Consider the following 17,637-nt stretch of genomic DNA (forward strand, 5'->3'; position numbering starts at 1 on the left):
ACCTTGATGAATTTCTGCCGTTTGTGACCTCTTCTCAGCAGCTAAAAAAATACACTTTTTCCAGTCTGCAAGAAGCCTTAAAATAATAGCATTATTGTACTTCCCTAAGTCTGAATTCTTTACTGAAAGCAGCTTTGAGGGATTCAGTCACGGTGTGCCACAAACAACTCCTTGAACCAACATTCAACCTCTGAGTGTCAGAGACTGATAAAGTAAGATAGCCCAGAAGATAGTTGCTGGCCCTAATAGCAAAATTGCAGCCTCTTGCATCACAAGACAACCCAAATGCCGTACTGAGTCAGGTCCTAGCACTGCCTTGCACCTAGCAGCTTCTTCTCCTATGCTATAAATTCAGAGCAGAGACAGGAACCAGGGTTAGGCACTGCGGCTTATACGTTTCCTGTTTTAGAAGAGAGAGAAAGAGAAAGAGAAAAAAAAAAAAAAAAAAAAAGTCAGAGAGTAGCAAAATGAAGTTGTTGGAACGAAGATGACAGTTGGAGCATGTTTGTGCCTGATAACCTAGCACTCACCCTTTCCTCCGCCAAAGCTTCGTAGAGGTTGTGGAATGGGACCAGACTTCTTATTTTTTGTTCTTTTACTTTGAGGCTGGCATTACAGGACAGAGGTAAGTGTCTACTGCTCTGGGGCTAGCGAGGGATGGACAGGGGCGGCAGGCTGGTATGCTAAAAGGTGGCAGCATGTGCTTTTTGTGCCCCTGGTCTCAGCCTAGATGACTGACACTGGGAGGCTGTAACATGAACCAGCAAGAAGGGGTGGGGTGGGGGGTCTTGTTTTTTTTCTTGGTTTATTTTTCTCCCTCCTTGAAGCAAGAAGCATAGCAGCCTGAAAACAAAGACGAAGGACACTTTTCTTTTTTTCTTTTTTTTTTTTTTTTTTTTTTTTAAGAGAGAGGGTAACTTTGAGTGACAGAAGAATAAAATAAAATAGTAATTTGTCAAGAAGGCCTCAACAGTTTGCTCAGCTTGAAGTAAGAAATGAATTGTTTATTTCTTTATTCTTCTGCCTTGCTTTTTGTTTAACCAAATAAATTACAAAAGTTTTCCTTGGATGCACAGTAACAGAATCTGCAGACCACAGAGGTGGAACAGGTGGGACAGTAACTGAGCTATTTCAGATTAGAAGAGTTTGATGATCCAGGCCTCTGAGCATGGAAGGGAGCAGAATGTATGAGGAGCAGTGTCCAGACTCAGCATCTGATTAGGTCATTTCTAAATTAAGAAAACCAAGTTGAGAATGCTTTTATCAGATTCTTAAGAGTTTGGATCAGATCAGGTTTGGCTGTGTGTGTGTGTGTGTATATATATATATGTATATATATATATATATTTGTCCCAAATTAAGGAGTTCATACTCAGCTTCAGGTTTTAAGGGAGGTTTGTTGGGCATATGCCAAGACTCCACAATTTGTGAAGCTGTTTGCCAGACCTTGCCTTGCCTGCTGGGCTGAGCAAAAGCATGTGTGTGAGCAAGACCCCAAATGAACACAATGAAATTATTATGATGTGGACATGAAAGCTGTATGGAAATAACAAGCCCCAGACTACTTCAGCTGCAAAATGTATTACAATAAGAAACATCTGAATACTGAAATACCGTTGGGATGATTCGGTAAATTTAAGCTAAAATTAGACACGCTTTCAAAGCTTTTAAAAGTCCTAAAACACAGAATATTCAAACAAATACAAAGGAAAAAAAGGAGTGCTGCCTAATCTTTCAGCAAGTGGTTAATTTCAGCAATATCTTTGAAGCTTCATTTCTCTGACTGGGCATTTGAAGTAATATGCACGCATTTCCTCCGTTTAGCAGCAAGAACTATTATGATCATCTTAAAAAGGCTGTTCTCATTTTGAAAGGAAGTCCCTGTAAAATGGCAGTGCTGGTAACCATGCTTAGGTTATGCCACATCTAGAATAAAGCCAATAAAAAGCATTATAGAGCTGATTTTAAACACAAAAATATCAAATTATTTTCATTAGACTCATTGACTTTATAATTGCTTGAGACAAAACGAGACAATGAAATTGTTGTTTTTGTTTGACAAGAACAAGATTTAAGTTGGATCAAAATTCACTTTCTTCATACTCCATCCTAGATTAATATGATTTACTAAATCAAAACAAACAAACACGCATCACAATACTTCTCAGACTCAGAATTGATAACAGATACAAAAAGCAGGTAGAAGAAATTAGCAGGAGCACAGAAGGCCTGCCAGGCATCTGAGTGATCCACAACTCCAAAGCCAATCATCTTTCAGTCTGTCAAGCTCTGAGAGCAGCGAGCTGTAGGACACTGACCTAACAGAGACACATTTAATAACTGTTACCAACAGTTGCTACAGAAGTCTTGAACATAGCTTTTACTATTTTTAGTGGCCCAATCCAAAGAGAAAAGCCTTAGCATTTTGATGTCACAGCAGAAAAAAGGGTGACATATGGCCTTGCCTTGTAAAGATACATGTTGTTGTTACCACTCCCTCCAGGTGCATGAGTTGCTTTAACATGCAGGATGACATCTGGAAGAGATCTTCATTTCCAACCCCTGGACCATGTTATCAGACAATAATCTAAGCAATATCTGAAGTTTCCCTCAGCCCAATATGTGGTATTGTCACAATCCCAACACAGCTATTCCAGTCCTCATTTACATCAATATAAATTAGCATCAGGAACACTCACATACTAAATCGGGGGAATTATTCCTCTATGATGCAGAACAGAAGGAGATCCAACTTTAAAGATTTAAGTTAGGAATTACATGTTTGTGCAGTGATTGGCGATTTGAGATTGCCAGCCTCACAAAACATTTTTGCAGAGTTTGGACTCTTGCTGCGTGCAGCCAAAGCTCTCTTTTTTGTCCCCTGGGCTAAGAAGGATTTGCTGTATTTTCGTTGGGAAAGCTGGTGGTTCTTAACAGTTTTTAAAGAGAGATGGAACATGCTTCTGGACAGAAGTTGGCTGAATGCAAAAGGTGGAATGGGGGTAGGGGAGGGCAGGGAAGTTACCTTGAGAGTTAGCAGTCATCTGAGCCAAAGTACTACGGAAGGGGATGGAGCAACACAGATAAAAGAAAGAAGCACTTGCTAGCTAGAGTTTTTAAGAGACTGGGTGCTTAGATCTCTTGGGACTCTTCCAGATGTTCCACTAAAAAAATATCCCTACAACACTATAACATGTTTTCAGTGTTCCAGACCTCTATGCATATAGGAAAGGCAACCATCACTAAGAAATATATGCAACTGCTTGAATAGTAAATTACAATAGTAAACCTATGTCTGGACATACTGAGAAAAAAAAAAAGCATCGGCAAAATAAGCATACACTTAAAAGAACTTTATTACAGAAATAGCAGCAGCTATTGTTCTTCTTTTGTTTTCTTTGGGTTGGCTAAAGGGCTAAGAGCAGAAGCAGTGAAGTTCAGTGTGCACAGGGAAAAAACGTCTGAATGGCAGAGGAATTTTATTTCAGCAAGAAAGCAGTTCTCCTAGAGAAACAAGTGGAAGCAACAAAGCAATAATGCCTGGATATGAAGCTCCCTTCATGAGGTTAACTATTTTTGAAATTCTGTTCTAAGCATTTCCCTAGTTTAGCATCCATATAATTGAAGAGTAAAAACATGGAATGTGTTTTACATAGTTGACACACAGAAGTTCATGGATAATAGATTTCTACAAGAAAACTACCTTTACCCACTGGATAAGAACTCCAGAACTGCTGTCCATCTACAAATATTTCACATTTATTTAATTCCAGAAATAATTATTATTTTCACTTGAATTGTGTCTTTTCCTTTGTTTTCTTCAGGGAGAAGTATCCCAAAGTGAAAAGGAGAGGAGGTGACTACAAACTTGCAAGTTTACGTACTTGATTACTGACATGATTAGCCAACCTGAAAAGACACCACAACGGCATAAACGTTCAAGTGAGAGCTATGATGAGAAGTGCGAGCGGCGGCATGAGACACGCGAGAATTTGCGGAGGCGAAAAAATGTGACCACGTGCCGGCGCATTGGGAAATACATTGAAAAGGAAGCAGAGAAGCAGTCCCAGAGTCCCCGGCAGAGAGAGTTCCTGAGAAGAAGAAACCTAGTGACTGAAGAAACAAACAAACCAAGGAAACCTCTCCCGGGAGCACAAGCTCCCCTAGGACAAGGGAATGAGACATATATCCCCCAGCATCCCTCACCATGGGTGGATCTGAGGTCACCGGTTCCATTCCAGGTAATACCTGGCTTTAAGGGCAATTAATTACTCACTATGTACCTTGTGCAGTGCCCACCAAAAGCAATAGGACCACCAGTTTCAACAGCACTGGGATCCAAATCAAAGTAAAGACAAAAACGGAGAATGCACTAACAGTAACCTGTACTTCTTTAAGGACTCTGGAGTTGACCAAGTTTATCCTTGGTCATATCACTCTGAGTGTGTTCCTCCCATTTTCCAAATCCTGAACTTTTATAAACTTGAACCAGATGGAGACTTACTGCCATTTCTCCAAGCACAACCCTACATCTTAATTGCCAGATTATTGTTTTGCACTTAAATTGTTATTTTTACCCTTAAAAACTGAGCTCTAAGCATTTGGCTTCCCTCTGTCACCTTTACTGTCAGCAGGAAGTATGCAGGAGTTAGGATACAGTCTGTTACTCATTCAATATTACACACTACTCTGCTGCACAGCAAATACTAACCTAGAGGAGCCAGTGCACTGAATAATACCTAGAGAGAGATACTATACAAAACACTCCAATCAGAGCCAGACAGACTTTCTTTCTAAACTTATACCCTGTGCAAACTGAATCATTTCCCCAGCATGTTATGAGTTCATCCTAGGGGCTTCATTGACATAAGCAACCAGAGAGAGCAGAATGCGAGATGACTGCAAAAGCACAGGCACACCTTCAAGTTCCCTTCACAGAGTGAAAGGGTGGAGAGAAGTTATTTACCTCCTGCTACTATTTGGTTCACTAGGTTTAATTACATATTAGACAGCAAGAATCTAAAGCAAGCATTTACACGCATATGGCCCGTGCACAGTGCTTTCCACTCTTTGTTTCTTTGGTGGCAGCAGCATGCTTCATCTCTCATACCAGAACAAGGCTGCACGGAGACAAAGAAGTAGGTGGGAAAAGGCATGCCATTCTCCTCAGAAGCAGAGGAAGAACTCCACCGAGTGCACAATAGATACTTCTACACAAGGCAGCCAAATCAGAGCAGTATCATGAGCCAGGATCCAGCTCTCTGATACCAGAAGTTCTCACCCTTTCCAAAATGGGCTTGACACACTTCTGGCTTCTTTATCCTGTTTGGGGCACTCTGTATTCCCCCAGGAGCTAGCAGGTTTTCCCCTTGCTCCCCTACATGGCTTTTGAGATGCTGCAGTTCACATCACTTCAGCCAAAGTAACAAATCCTCATGGAAATAGCTGCGGCCTCTCCCTGCATCTCTGCTGATGCTGCTCAGTCCATACTGTTCCCAGGTGACCCGGATGCAAAGCCTTAGCTGGGCCACAGCCAGTTCTTCTGTTTGCTCCTATCTCTTGTCAATCTGTTCCAGATACTCACAGAAGCTGCTGTGTTGTTTCAGCGCCCATGGAGCCACAGTGTGTCCCCATACACACACTACCAGTTTGGGGTCAGCACGCATCTCAGGCCGAGTAGTTTTCACTCCTGTGCCGTTTCATCAGAAAAGATCCCCAGTAAAGGCATCTCCACAGACATTCAAGGTACATGAGGAACTGGCTGCCTAACCAGCACTTGTCTTTCAAAACAGAACCAGAACCACAGCACTTTCCTTCTACCTCCAAGTTTCAGTGGACTTGTTAGGTGCAGGAGGTTTCTCATCTGCTGATGCAAGACCATTCGTTTGGCACCATCAGAAGACTGGGTTTTTGAGTTCTAGGGTAGCTTTTCCTCTAACACTAACTCCCTGGCTATCAGCAACATACCTATCGTTAAGTTTTTATCATCCTAGTCTGAATTTTTCTCCCCTTTGAACTGCACGTTTAAGAATATTTTTTCTACGGAAGCATAAACCAACTCAGCCCACAGTTCAATACACCCTGTTGTTGGATAAAAATAAGGCTCAGTTTTGTGCTACAGTTTTCTTGCAAATTCCCTAGATTATTTGATAGGATTGTGGGCTAATTTTAATCAGAAAATTATTTAATTAACATTTTTCTTTTCATCTGAGAATGGGATTCTTCCTTGCTCCTTGTCCCTATTCAGTTGTTTTACTAAATGCTGTTTAAACAACTATTCTCCAAAATGACACCATTTCTGAGATGGTGTAGATGCGTAGTCAAGCAAAAATGTATTTCTTCATCCCTTGGGCTGAGGGAATCAGGCCCATATCCTTTTGTTTTCTTTTTTCAGAAACTCAGATACTTACAAATTCAAGTACAAAAATGAAAGACTCAAGCCAACAGACAGAGTAAGCATGTTCTCTCCTCCTTTTTTGAGTTGTGAATTCATAGATACCTTTAAGTCACTGGCCTTAGATGAAAAGGACTCTATATATTTCATGTTAGCATAAGCTTTAGCTGTAGAAAAGAAATAATCACAGTCTGCTTTGGATGATGGGTAGAGGCTGATATCTACAGCTATGGATAGATTCAGAAATCGGTATCATATCGTCTTACTAACATATATTCCTTTTTATTTTAGTTATGGAATAGCAGTTTTAAATAAGGTAAGCTAAATACATGAATAATAATTATTCTTGAATTCATGAAAAAGCAAGATTTGCTTCTAAGATTTCCAACTGGAACACTGACTGGTGCTATCTTTCTGCAGCTTCTGTTTGTGAAAAATTGTTACTGTGGTAAAGAAAGGCACTCTATTTCAGAGATATAATTGTTTCTATGCAATAATTGCCCTGATTTGATATACTCTATGACAAGAATGGCATAACTCCAATAGTGTAAGGAGTTACAGAACATATTTTCATTGTGCTGGGAAAAAAAAGACAGTATGTTATGTTTCTAATTTGTTGCATAGTAAACCCAAACTCATGCTGTTTATTTATTTCAAAGTGTTTGAAATTTGTAGCCATTTTATAGAATGGTTACATCAAATGATCCTACAGTTTTTAATACTTTCCCCTTTCCCTTTCAGGAAATAATGCAACTTTCCAACTACCTGAAGGTACGTACCAAATATTATAAGCACCTATCTAGAAAGTAACTGATGAAAGAGTATTTGAATGTTTTTTGTTGTTTTTAAATAAAAGAGTGTTTTGTGCCCAGTTTTAATATGGCAAGGAGAAAGCACAGATATGCTATTGAAGCCAAGGACCCATCTCAAACATACCAAACAGTGAAAACACTAATTATGAGCTGTAGGAATGAAACTAGTCAACTCTAGGCACCAAATCACACATAGAGCATCTATAAAAAACAGGCTTTCCTATTTCATCTGCAGGAGGCACTGCATCGGGAGCTGTTGCTGAAGCAGAAAATGGTGATTTTGCAGGAGCTTTTCTCCACACTGCTGCAAGCATCAGAAAAATCCTGGCAGGTACCAGATGACTGCACTAAACAACTCCAGCTGGTGCTGGGTTTGAGATTCTGTCTTGGCAGGGCCTAGCTTATGTACAGAAGCAAAAAGGACCCACACGTCTCATTTTATTTCCAATAGCTAATTTCTAGCTCTGCCTAATCTTAACTTTTTAGGGGCTTGGAGATGTTACAAGTCTAAAGCTCAACTCTATTTGCTAGAAGATAAGATGTCATGCAGAACTGTTTACCTGGGCAGAAAGGCACTACTTTACCTTCCTCTTTCGTTTCAGTCATCTTTCTTTTTACGACTAGTTGAATACAAACTCAGAAAGAAGTCAAGGTTTTACTTTGCTTGAATTTTTTCATTTTTGTCCCCATGTTTGATGAAAACATGGTTACTAGATTTACTTTTTATTATTTTATTTATTTATTTTTCTTTCAGATTAACAGGAAGTATTAGCTTTCCCTCCCCTATTATTATTCTTTAAGGTTTTGGGTTTCCTATACTTGCTTTTTACAGTGTTTCTTAAATAAAAAGCAAATGGAAGTATAAGTGGAAAAGATCAGATTGAAGGCAAACAACAATCTGTGATCTTTTCTGCCCCAGTGAAGACAAATTTCAAATTATTTTGTCAAAATGACTTTTCTGGCTAAAATAAAAAATTTAGATGCACATAAAACATTATGTTTTTTGTTGGGGAGTAGGTGCAACAAAAACTTTTTTTTTTCTAAAGCAAGAACACAATGACCAAAGAACCCCGATCTGTCTGATATGCTCCACCTTACTCAGTTTCCTGCTGACAAAGAACAGCAGAGACATCCTCTGCACACACCACTGCCTTGGTTCCTTCATGAGACATATTTCCAGTCCCAGATATAAGCCAGGAGATACTGCACACAGTACTGCACAGCTCTTAAAAACCTCTTTAATCTTAAATGCACTGCTGAATCATGGCCCTATATCTCACTGTTTCCCACAACTCAAACTAAATCCTCTGGTCAGCACTGATCAAGGGCCCATTTTTTGCTAGAGATTAGGAGGTGAAGTTAAGGTGATGTACTTTATAACTCATTTTATGGTGACACAATATTTTACATAAGAATATTAAATCAAATATTAACATACATTTTGTTGTGCCATAATAAATTAACAGTACTAAAGAAAAAAAGGTTTTAAGGTTCTGTTGGGGCAGAGGAGCAAATGATTGGGTGAGATGGTATAAAAAAATTGTGTTAGATGTACTGCGGTTAGAAACTTCCGCCTTTGCTCACTTCTTCAAAATATAACATGAGCAGGAAAAAACACTGACACACATGCACTGCAGAAAGTAGCCATGAAACCTCAGATTAGAAACAGGTGGGTGCATTTTACCTCTTGCTATCTCTTCTATAGAAAAGAAACTGTCCTGCCACCTCTACATTCAGCCTTTCATCAGAGACTAAAAATTAACTTGTTGCTGGCATTGTAGCCAAGAAGGCAAACAAAGAAGAAGCTACATACTGAGAAGTGATCCTTTGGTAGCACCTAGAGCACATAGTGAGGGAGGCAGGCTAGAGGGGGAAAGGGGCTTCCTCAGGAGATGCTGTCAGAGGAGGGTACAGACAGGTCCTATGCTATGTGCTGTGCACCAATTGTCAGTTATCTGTTCCCAGGCCTAGGTGAGATGTTAAATATTGGTGCAGCAATTTTAACCTCCAAAACATTAGAAAGGATTAAGAAGTGTGATTGCATATACATGACCGACTGGGCAATAACTCGTAAATTAGCCAGTCATTTTTGAGAGCCTGCTTCTTGTGTTCATGGGTGCTTTCTGATTTGTTAGAGGAAGTGAGTACTCTTTAGGAGAACAGGAGTGTAGTTAAACTGAAGAGTAAATCCTTTGGTTCCTTCCCCCTCCCACTATTTAACTTGTACTAACTTAAACAACTTTAACTTGGTTAAAGACACCTATGTACCAGAGATCTGGGCCTATGTTCTCCCATTTGTTGTAATACTTGCTTGCATATGTATTGATTCAAATATATTGAAACTGTCAGATTAAGGAAGCTAAGTAAGTCTCTTATTAAGAGTAATTAGTTTTGAGCTGCACTCATTCTTAAAGAATGAACTTAAGATTTTTTGATACATTTTTCTTTCCCTTTCTGTAAAGTTGACCCTAACTTTTGAGAGTATCTTACAATTCTGCAGAGGCTTTTTGTCATTTTCAGAGTATTGCTACTCTGGAGCCTTTTTTCTAGCAAAAGCATTGTGTTTAGGCAAACTGAAAATATTCCAAAAACAGTGCTTAAAACTGTTGCTTTAAACCAGCTATTTAAAACAACTAAGAGCCAGGAGCGCCAGAGACAATCTACCAGTTGTAGGACAAACAGAACACTACAGCTGTCAGACAAAAACCGTTTTAAAACACCCACACATCACTTCACTGATGCTATAGAGAAATGCAGCAGAGGAGAGAGTTTTCAGCCAAAGGTTTTTGAGCTGCTCATTCCAGTAACTCTTTAAACTCTGAAGATAAGGATGATATGCAAGAAGAGGCATATTTGGAATGCATTAACCCTGATCCTTTCCTCTGACTGGATTTCAGTAGCTATCTTCAGGTTATCTGTCAAGGCTTAGTGCAAGGATCCACAAGCAGTGTCAGCTGTTACCTGAGGCACTGCAGAACTGGGGTGGGGTGGACACAAACAAAAAAACCCACCATATGATGGTAGCTACAGTCACAGTATTTTCTTACCAGCCTCTTTCAGGTGGATAACCATTAACAGGAGAGTTGGACCAAAATTTCCTAGCATAACTTTTTTGGTCAGAGACATAGTTTCTTATGCTTGCCTACGTATATGCATGTTAACGCACCCCTCACTGACACAGTAGTTCTGGTAAAAGCTTTTACAGGTAGCTTATTCCATTTAGGGAAATCTCTGTGCTGCATGTTCTTTTGCCAATGTATAAGCTGCTATAATCTTGCCAGCACATTTCTGCTCTCAAGTGTAGGAAAGGCTTGGTGCTCAGTTGCCTTGTACTTTACAGTCATTTACAGCTGCCTAGAATGGCCATAAAACACTACTATCCTCTTGAAATGAACTTTTAAAAATAGCAGAATAAAATTAACTGCAAGGGAAAATTAGATATATGATACAAAAATGCTTTTTAAAATACCACCTACATTTTAAGACATAGCCTTTGGGTTTTTTTTTAAGCTGAACAACTGAACTTGGAAGATTGACTCTTTGGGACTGTAAATATACCTCTGCGTAAATTTAAACAGTACTTTAACACCAGAGAACCTAGTTTTGCTTAGGTCTAAAAGCTATTCCTATAACATCAAGGAGTTACTCATTCAGAGGCTTGACTTCAAACAGTAGCAAGAAGAGATGATTTGGGCATTCTCAGTATCAGTAGTGGAAAAAAGTCTGTGTGAACTCTTTGCTAGAGATTTTATCTGAATTTGCATGCAAGTCTGGTTTCATATAACTTCGGTAAAAAGCCTAAGCAAAGATTATAACAGGGAAAATGAATCATCATTGTTGCCCTCTATCCCCCTGCCCAGCTGTGAGATGGTGCAATGCAGACCCAAGCTATTTCCTAAGGAAACCAGTAAGACAAGACATTACCAGCCAGAGCTTTAGGCAAAGAATGTTGCAGGGAGGAACAATCATCATCCAGGAAACAAGGCTGTATGAGCAGACAAGACAGCAATGATGCTTAGAATAGATTCAACCAGACTAACTTGAAATGAGAAGTTAATAGCAAAGTGATTCCACTGCAAATATCTGCACTCCTTTAACTGGTGGAATTGCCTCAGGAGAGTTTTTCAATATGTATTTTTTTTCCCCCATATCCTATTTATTCTGAGATTGCAAAAGCTTATTTGAAATCCAAATGTTGAAAAGATTTTGATCAAATCTAGCTATAATATTATACAAAAAAGGAAGAAAGTGAATCAAAACACAAGCCAGCAAAACACTGTATTTTCAAAGAGGAAATATTGTGCAAGTCATGATTCCACACATTGATCCAATTGTTCTGTTCTGTTTGTTTGTTTTCTCTCTAGGGTCAGCTAAATGAAGATAAACTGAAGTGTAAGCTTAGAGCACTTGAAAATCAACTGCAGGCCTGCACCCAGGTAATCTATTTGACTCTGAAAACCAAACATGGATTAAGAAATGCACAAAAATGAAATAGGGAATCAATAGGTTTGGTCTCAGTTTCTAAAGAAATCTGATTAGATATGGTTCTGAAAACTACTTTTCCTCTTTGCTGAAGCAAGGCTTCTCAGCAAGTTAGCAGCAGCATTTACACACTGTGGATTTGCTAATATTCAGGTTTATCAAGAATAGAAATATGTCAGATAAGACCCTTCAAGCAGTTTAATTCTTCATTTAAAGAGCTACTCAAAGGAGTGTGTGAAGAAGATCCTCATAGAGATGGAGAACCAAAAACAGACCTACGAGCAGAAGGCAAAAGAGGCTCTTCAGAAAATGCTTGAGGACAAACTTCAAGCAGAACAGCAGCTGCAAAACTCTCAGGTAAGAGATATTTTACCTCTGGTTCTGCTTCAGTCTAGTTTTACTGCCCCTTAATTCAGTGAAAGATGACGACTAATTTACCATTATCAACAGAGATGCAGAAATAACATATTTTAGTTACTGAGCAAAGCCTCAAGCAGTTATCCCCTTAGTGGCAAGCTTCTTTGGAATATGTTTGATAACCTGCACTCATTTTGTGAGCCACAGATTGGGTTATTAAAAGCATTTCACACCTGGAGAAATAAGCTGTTGTTTGGCAGTTTTGTGTGTGATTCCCTCTTCTCCATGGTCCCTCAGTCCATTTCCAGCCTCCCCACATGCACACACAAGTAACAAGCTACGAACACATTAAGTGCATGAGATCTCTACAGATGCTTTTCCTGAGACAGCTCTTTCAGACCAAAATATATTTTCTATGTAAAGCATTTTATGGGTCAAAAAATGCCAAATGTTATTTTCAGAACAATAAATAAATCATATCTCATGTGGGATGCTAATATTACCAGACCTCTAAATCCACACAGGCACAAAACTTCAGGTAATGCCCTCCAGTAAACCTGCAGTAGTTAATCTCACCTCTGCGTGAACAACCCAACCGTCACGGTAAAACCCTTCTCCCTATTTTCAGGCTGTCCATCAGGTGGCGTCACATTCACATACGTTCTGCTGCTACATAAAGCAAGTTAGCATAATTCTTTTTATTACAGATGCAGAGAGCTGATCTCCCACTGCTTGCTCCCCCAGTCTGACACCATGCCTAGAGGCACAAGCTAAGCTAAAACGAATGAGGGCTATTTCCCTCCTCAGGTTGAACGCACATAGAGCTATACTGAGTTTAATCAACTACTATGATTCTTCCCAATTGTTACTTCAATGTAGGTTGCTGCTAAGAGCCCTCACATTAGGAAGTTAACCTGCAGGTGTTCACTTTCTTCCCCAGCGATCTCTAGCAGTTACAAAAGAAGACTGTGCCCTCTGGAAAGAGCACTACAATACACTGAAAGCTGAATGGACCGAGATGACCAAAACACATGCTGAGCTCGAGAACAATTTCTACGTTTTGCAAAGCAAACTGCAAGTATGTTAGTTCTCTTGTAGGGATAGTATCCATTGCCCACCAGAATCCACATTTTCTGATTTGTGGATAGAGAAAGCACATAAGTTTTGATCACTTCAAGAAAGCACCTTTGATAAAGCAGTGCTGTTACACACACAATCTGATTTCAGGCCCACATCACATGTTCTCCAAATTGTTCAGTTATAAATCACTTACATGCAGTCTTGATGTTGTGGTTCTTCCCACATTCAGCAGGCAGACAGGCAGAATGAAGAGCTTCACTGGGCCTTGCGTAACCTGGAAAACGAACATGCAGAACTCCGCCTGAGAATCAATGCCTTGCAAGAGGACAACAAGCTTAAAGCAGAACATATCAGTGCTATAGAAGGTATAATGCGGAGAGGGAGTATGAGGGTCAGTCCCTGAAATGAATGGCAGATATACCTTAAAAAAAAAAAACACTTTCAAATAACATGTTCTTAAAGGCAAGCACAGACATACAGAAAAGAAACTTTATTTAAGTGTATTGCACATCTCAGCTTGCAGAGAGAGCCTTGATTTTCAAAAGAGCTGCTGGAGTAAATAGTTTCCAGCTAGATTAAAGGCATTTCAGAGAAGCTGAATTACTATCCTAGAAGAAAGGATGAAATGAGAGACCTGAAAAAAAGATCAGCCCTCAGCTTTGATAAAGACACTTGCATCCTTTGGCAAATCTATCAAACAGCAATAACGCAAGCCCACTCTCACATGAGCGGTGAGGCAGAAGCCATTACTATTTTGAAGCGCTGCATAGCGATGGATATTAGTGTATAAATAAATGTTGATAGTGACTTTATTTGCCATTTCAGATAGAGGCAATGAAATTCACACAAACTTGACATGACAAATTCTTTGATACAATTAATAAACAGTAAATGGATGACAGTCCTATTTTCATAACATGTTAAAGTCTCACTCAAACATGCTTAAAATGATAGAATGCAAGAAGTACTAGAAGAAGCAATCATAAACACAGTTAACATCTAAGAATCATATTTCTTCGGAGATTAGAGTTCAGTAGCCTCCCAACAATGTTAATTCCACTTTGCAAATTTGAAGAAAGCCAAATTTCTCTTACTTGCATAAAAGATACACAGAGTTTTGCATCAATATTGATTTGTTTGTTTGTTTTAATTTCAGGTAAATTACAAAGAGAACAAAAACAGAAGATAAACTTGGAGGAAACAATTAGCCATTTGCATAGTAAGTCATACTCAGAAGCGCAAAGTAAAGAGATCCAGCATTTTTAAATTATTGAGTATAGCACTGCTCAGCCTTACCTTGCACAGCATCTTTAGTATAGACTTTATCCCAAGTGCCTCACTGTATTAAATGGGCAAAGCAGCAAATATTTTTCAGTTTTTCCAAATACTGGTACTGGAAACCTTGCACTTCCTGTACTCTTTGGGAATATGGATCAGGTCAGGAATTGCCAAGGAAGGGAGAAAAGCCACCAGCCCAAGGAAACTGCTTATTCTGAAAAAGTCTTCCACTTTCTACCTGCTTTAGTTTAGATAAAGAGTCTCAAAACATGGAAGGTTTAGATTAAGGAGGAAGGGAGATAAAACACATCAAATAGAAGAGATTTTCGGGGTGCTTCTGATGATAACAGTGACCTTTTACATTCACAGATTTGTTACAGAACCAGAGCAATGAACAGAAAACTCCAGAAGTGATGGTTCAAAGGAAAGGTCAGCAAACTTTGTAACTCCGATCTAGAACAGCAATTACTCCTCTAACTGCACACAAAGACATTACAAGTGACTCTAGAAGAACTCTGTATCTGTTTAGCATAAAGTTTGGGTTGTCTTTTTCTTTTTGTTTCTTAATTGCACATAGCAGGTTATTATATCCTGCTAGCTAACATTAAAATGCAAGTGTATTTATGATGGCAAATATTTTGAAAAAATAAATTGATTCCATTTCAAGTTCTGCTTCAGTTGATATACTTTGTTTTTTTTGAAGAAAATATATTTGAGATGGCTATTACAGCTGAGATAAAGAAAGTAATACAAGAAGTTTTAACTTTTCTTCTCCCCATTTCTAGCAACTGCTTAGAAATATTCCTCTCAAAAATGATCAATTTGTATCCATAGCAGAGCACTATGATAACTAATCCAGCTCCTGTGGCCTCTTCTATGCTGTAGTATGCAAATATTATCTCAAAAGTGTCCTGAGTTTGTGTGTGAGAGAGAGAGAGAGCGCGTGCCTGGATCTGTTTCTCATCAAAAGCCTGTTTTTCTAGATCAGGTTCTCACCACGCAGACCCCACCTCTCACTCCTACCACAAAAAAACAAAGTGCTCTGTTAGAGCAGCCAGAGAAGGAAGGAGAAGAAATTCTGAAAGATGAGATGCAGAAAAAGACATCCCAACTTACAGCAAAGGAAAATGAGGTGAGGAAGTCACTGAAATCACAGATAAAATTAAATTATCTAGTTAGGGAATGTGCTGCTAGTGTAAGTACTCCAAGAATCAAAAACATGAAATCTCCTAAAAATAACCATACCTGCACATTGTATCCAATACTTATATGGTCTGTCTTCCCTAGATTTTTATTCCAGTACCAACCTCAGCTAAACCCCAGACACAGCATCTGTGAGTAAGGCCAAGACACTCTGCATCCTTGAAAAGAAGGCACTGTTTCAGAAGCTGCTATGAAGCCCTCTAGAGAGAAATCCATCTTTGTTCTCAGAGGCCAAAGAGCCTCAACAGCCTTGCAGGGAAAAGCCAGTTACTTTGCTTCAACAGCTGAAGTGTGGCCCTAGCGCAAAGGGAGAACAGAAGAAAAGGCTTACAAATAACAGAACAGCCTACTAACAAAAGCAATACCCATACAACTGGGCTACAAGAAACTTCAAAAATTTCTGATCTCATGTGCTTTTTCTCATCTGAGAAACTGGAAGCACAAACTGCACCCTCTGCCCAGACAGCAGTCCCACAAAATTTTTACAGCAGTACTTAGATAGCAGGGAATTATAAAACAAGGATTTATATCTTACCACAGCAGAGCTTAGAGTCACTCAGGAGAACAACTTGTCCTACTAACCCAGCCACAGTGAGTGCACCAGAGCACCAGCTGTTACTCAGCATCAGCTGTTGAAGGGGGTGTGCAAATCACAATCACAGGAAAAAGAAACAGCTGTGAAAGGGCCTAGCCACCAGGTCTCCCCTTGCAGCAGCCACTGAGGGTTCTCCCACTACAGCAGGGCTCAGGGAAGCCCGCATCTCCCTCAGCAGGTCTTGCAATTCACATGTGAGTTTCCAGGAAGGCACAGGCCTTCATGTCTTGCTCATGCCACACGGCTGAATCTGCAAGACCTCTGGGCTTTGGGGCTGTGCAGCATGACCGAGGTGCCTGCACCTCGCATGCCCCACAGCATGGGAGGGCCAAAGGACTCTGCAAGTGTTTGCAAAGTCAGTGAAATTCAGAATGAGTGTAGGAATGAAACCCTGCTGCAGGTTTACAGTCTACTTCCTCCCATTCTGCACACAAGAATGCTATTTGTGCTCAGAAAAAAATAGCTATTGCTTCTTTCTCCCATGTGATTTGAATGCTGCTGAAAGATGCCAGCAAAACAGTATTGGCCATGGGACGCTAACAGAGGGGCAACTGCCTTTTATCACCATGTTCCCAATAATACTATACTCTGTTCTGTCCTACATGACAGAGGTAATAGAAGCAAAATCCCTCATCCTTACAGCACCAATGCACTAGGATGTGAAGCTCTGCAACCACTGCATGAGATGTGGCAATCTCAGTGCATTCAAAATGAACAGGATCAATCTTCCTAACAATCATTTCCTTTGTTTCCAGTGCACAGAGCTGCGTTTGGAGCTGGAGGCCCTCAGCGACGAGTACCGCTCCTGCCTGACCAAATTACGCCAATGCCGAGATGAGCTTAATCAATTCCATAGCAAACAGTCAAAAGTAGGAGAAGTTCCTTTCTCTGGGTTCCACTCACCACTGCAAATAGTGCAAGTCCCTTCAGACTGCAGCTGCAGATGGGTCTGGGAAAAATTCTCTCTCATTTATTTGGGCAGTGCAGAAAGATGAATGAATGTCTATTGGAGATGGAAAGTTTCTTCTGCCTACCCCTTTTGCAGTAACACTTACTTCTCTTTTTCAGAGGCAGCATGGTAACTGGATCCCTCTCCTAGTGCTGGCAATAGCAATGGTCATAGCAGCTTTCCTAGTAAGTTATGCATCATAAAGAACCTTTACAATTACCTCACTTCAGGAACTGACTTCTGCTTTAAAAACAACAGCAACAAGCCCTTACTGCAATATACATGCCACTGTTTTTATACTTGTTTGGTTTATATTTTGAGCTGGTCTCACTCCAAACGAACTCCCATGGTTCTAATAAATGCTGTGAGATCATTCCTCCCTCTTTGCTGGTTTGTTTATTCTTTTTTTCAATTGAAGGTTGCATTACCCAGTTTCAGGCTGTACTGATGGGCAACAGCCACTTAAATTGCCTCTTTGAGGACTGAG

General features: G+C 39.8%; 1 protein-coding gene across 5 annotated transcripts; it reads left to right on the plus strand.

Annotated features, from left to right (window-relative positions):
* The first annotated feature begins 328 nt into the window (after positions 1 to 328).
* On the plus strand, positions 329 to 17,500 carry TRAF3IP3 (TRAF3 interacting protein 3). 5 transcript variants are annotated; one of them, XM_062594931.1, is made up of 16 exons: positions 329 to 625; positions 3,825 to 4,241; positions 5,577 to 5,745; positions 6,395 to 6,452; positions 6,686 to 6,710; positions 7,136 to 7,165; positions 7,442 to 7,537; positions 11,571 to 11,642; positions 11,905 to 12,045; positions 12,986 to 13,123; positions 13,355 to 13,490; positions 14,282 to 14,344; positions 14,773 to 14,832; positions 15,387 to 15,535; positions 16,957 to 17,070; positions 17,270 to 17,500. In XM_062594931.1, exons 2-16 carry the CDS (start codon positions 3,897 to 3,899, stop codon positions 17,351 to 17,353), a joined length of 1,680 nt encoding a protein of 559 aa, XP_062450915.1. In that variant the 5' UTR covers positions 329 to 625; positions 3,825 to 3,896; the 3' UTR covers positions 17,354 to 17,500. The 5 variants fall into 5 exon arrangements, with proteins under 5 accessions (XP_062450915.1, XP_062450913.1, XP_062450914.1 ...); XM_062594929.1 differs by having other exon boundaries at positions 16,957 to 17,343; XM_062594930.1 differs by having other exon boundaries at positions 5,607 to 5,745; positions 16,957 to 17,343.
* The last annotated feature ends 137 nt before the right edge of the window (positions 17,501 to 17,637 follow it).

Source organism: Rhea pennata, chromosome 25 (genome assembly GCF_028389875.1).
Source record: "Rhea pennata isolate bPtePen1 chromosome 25, bPtePen1.pri, whole genome shotgun sequence".
Lineage (NCBI taxonomy): Eukaryota > Metazoa > Chordata > Aves > Rheiformes > Rheidae > Rhea > Rhea pennata.

Excerpts from the sequence above, each read along its gene's own strand:
- TRAF3IP3 (XM_062594929.1), top strand. The coding sequence starts at position 3,897 with ATGATTAGCCAACCTGAAAAGACACCACAACGGCATAAACGTTCAAGT. Across the intron at positions 13,124-13,354 it reads TTTTGCAAAGCAAACTGCAA|CAGGCAGACAGGCAGAATGA; the intron begins GTATGTTAGTTC and ends TCCCACATTCAG. Across the intron at positions 14,345-14,772 it reads AACAATTAGCCATTTGCATA|ATTTGTTACAGAACCAGAGC; the intron begins GTAAGTCATACT and ends TTACATTCACAG.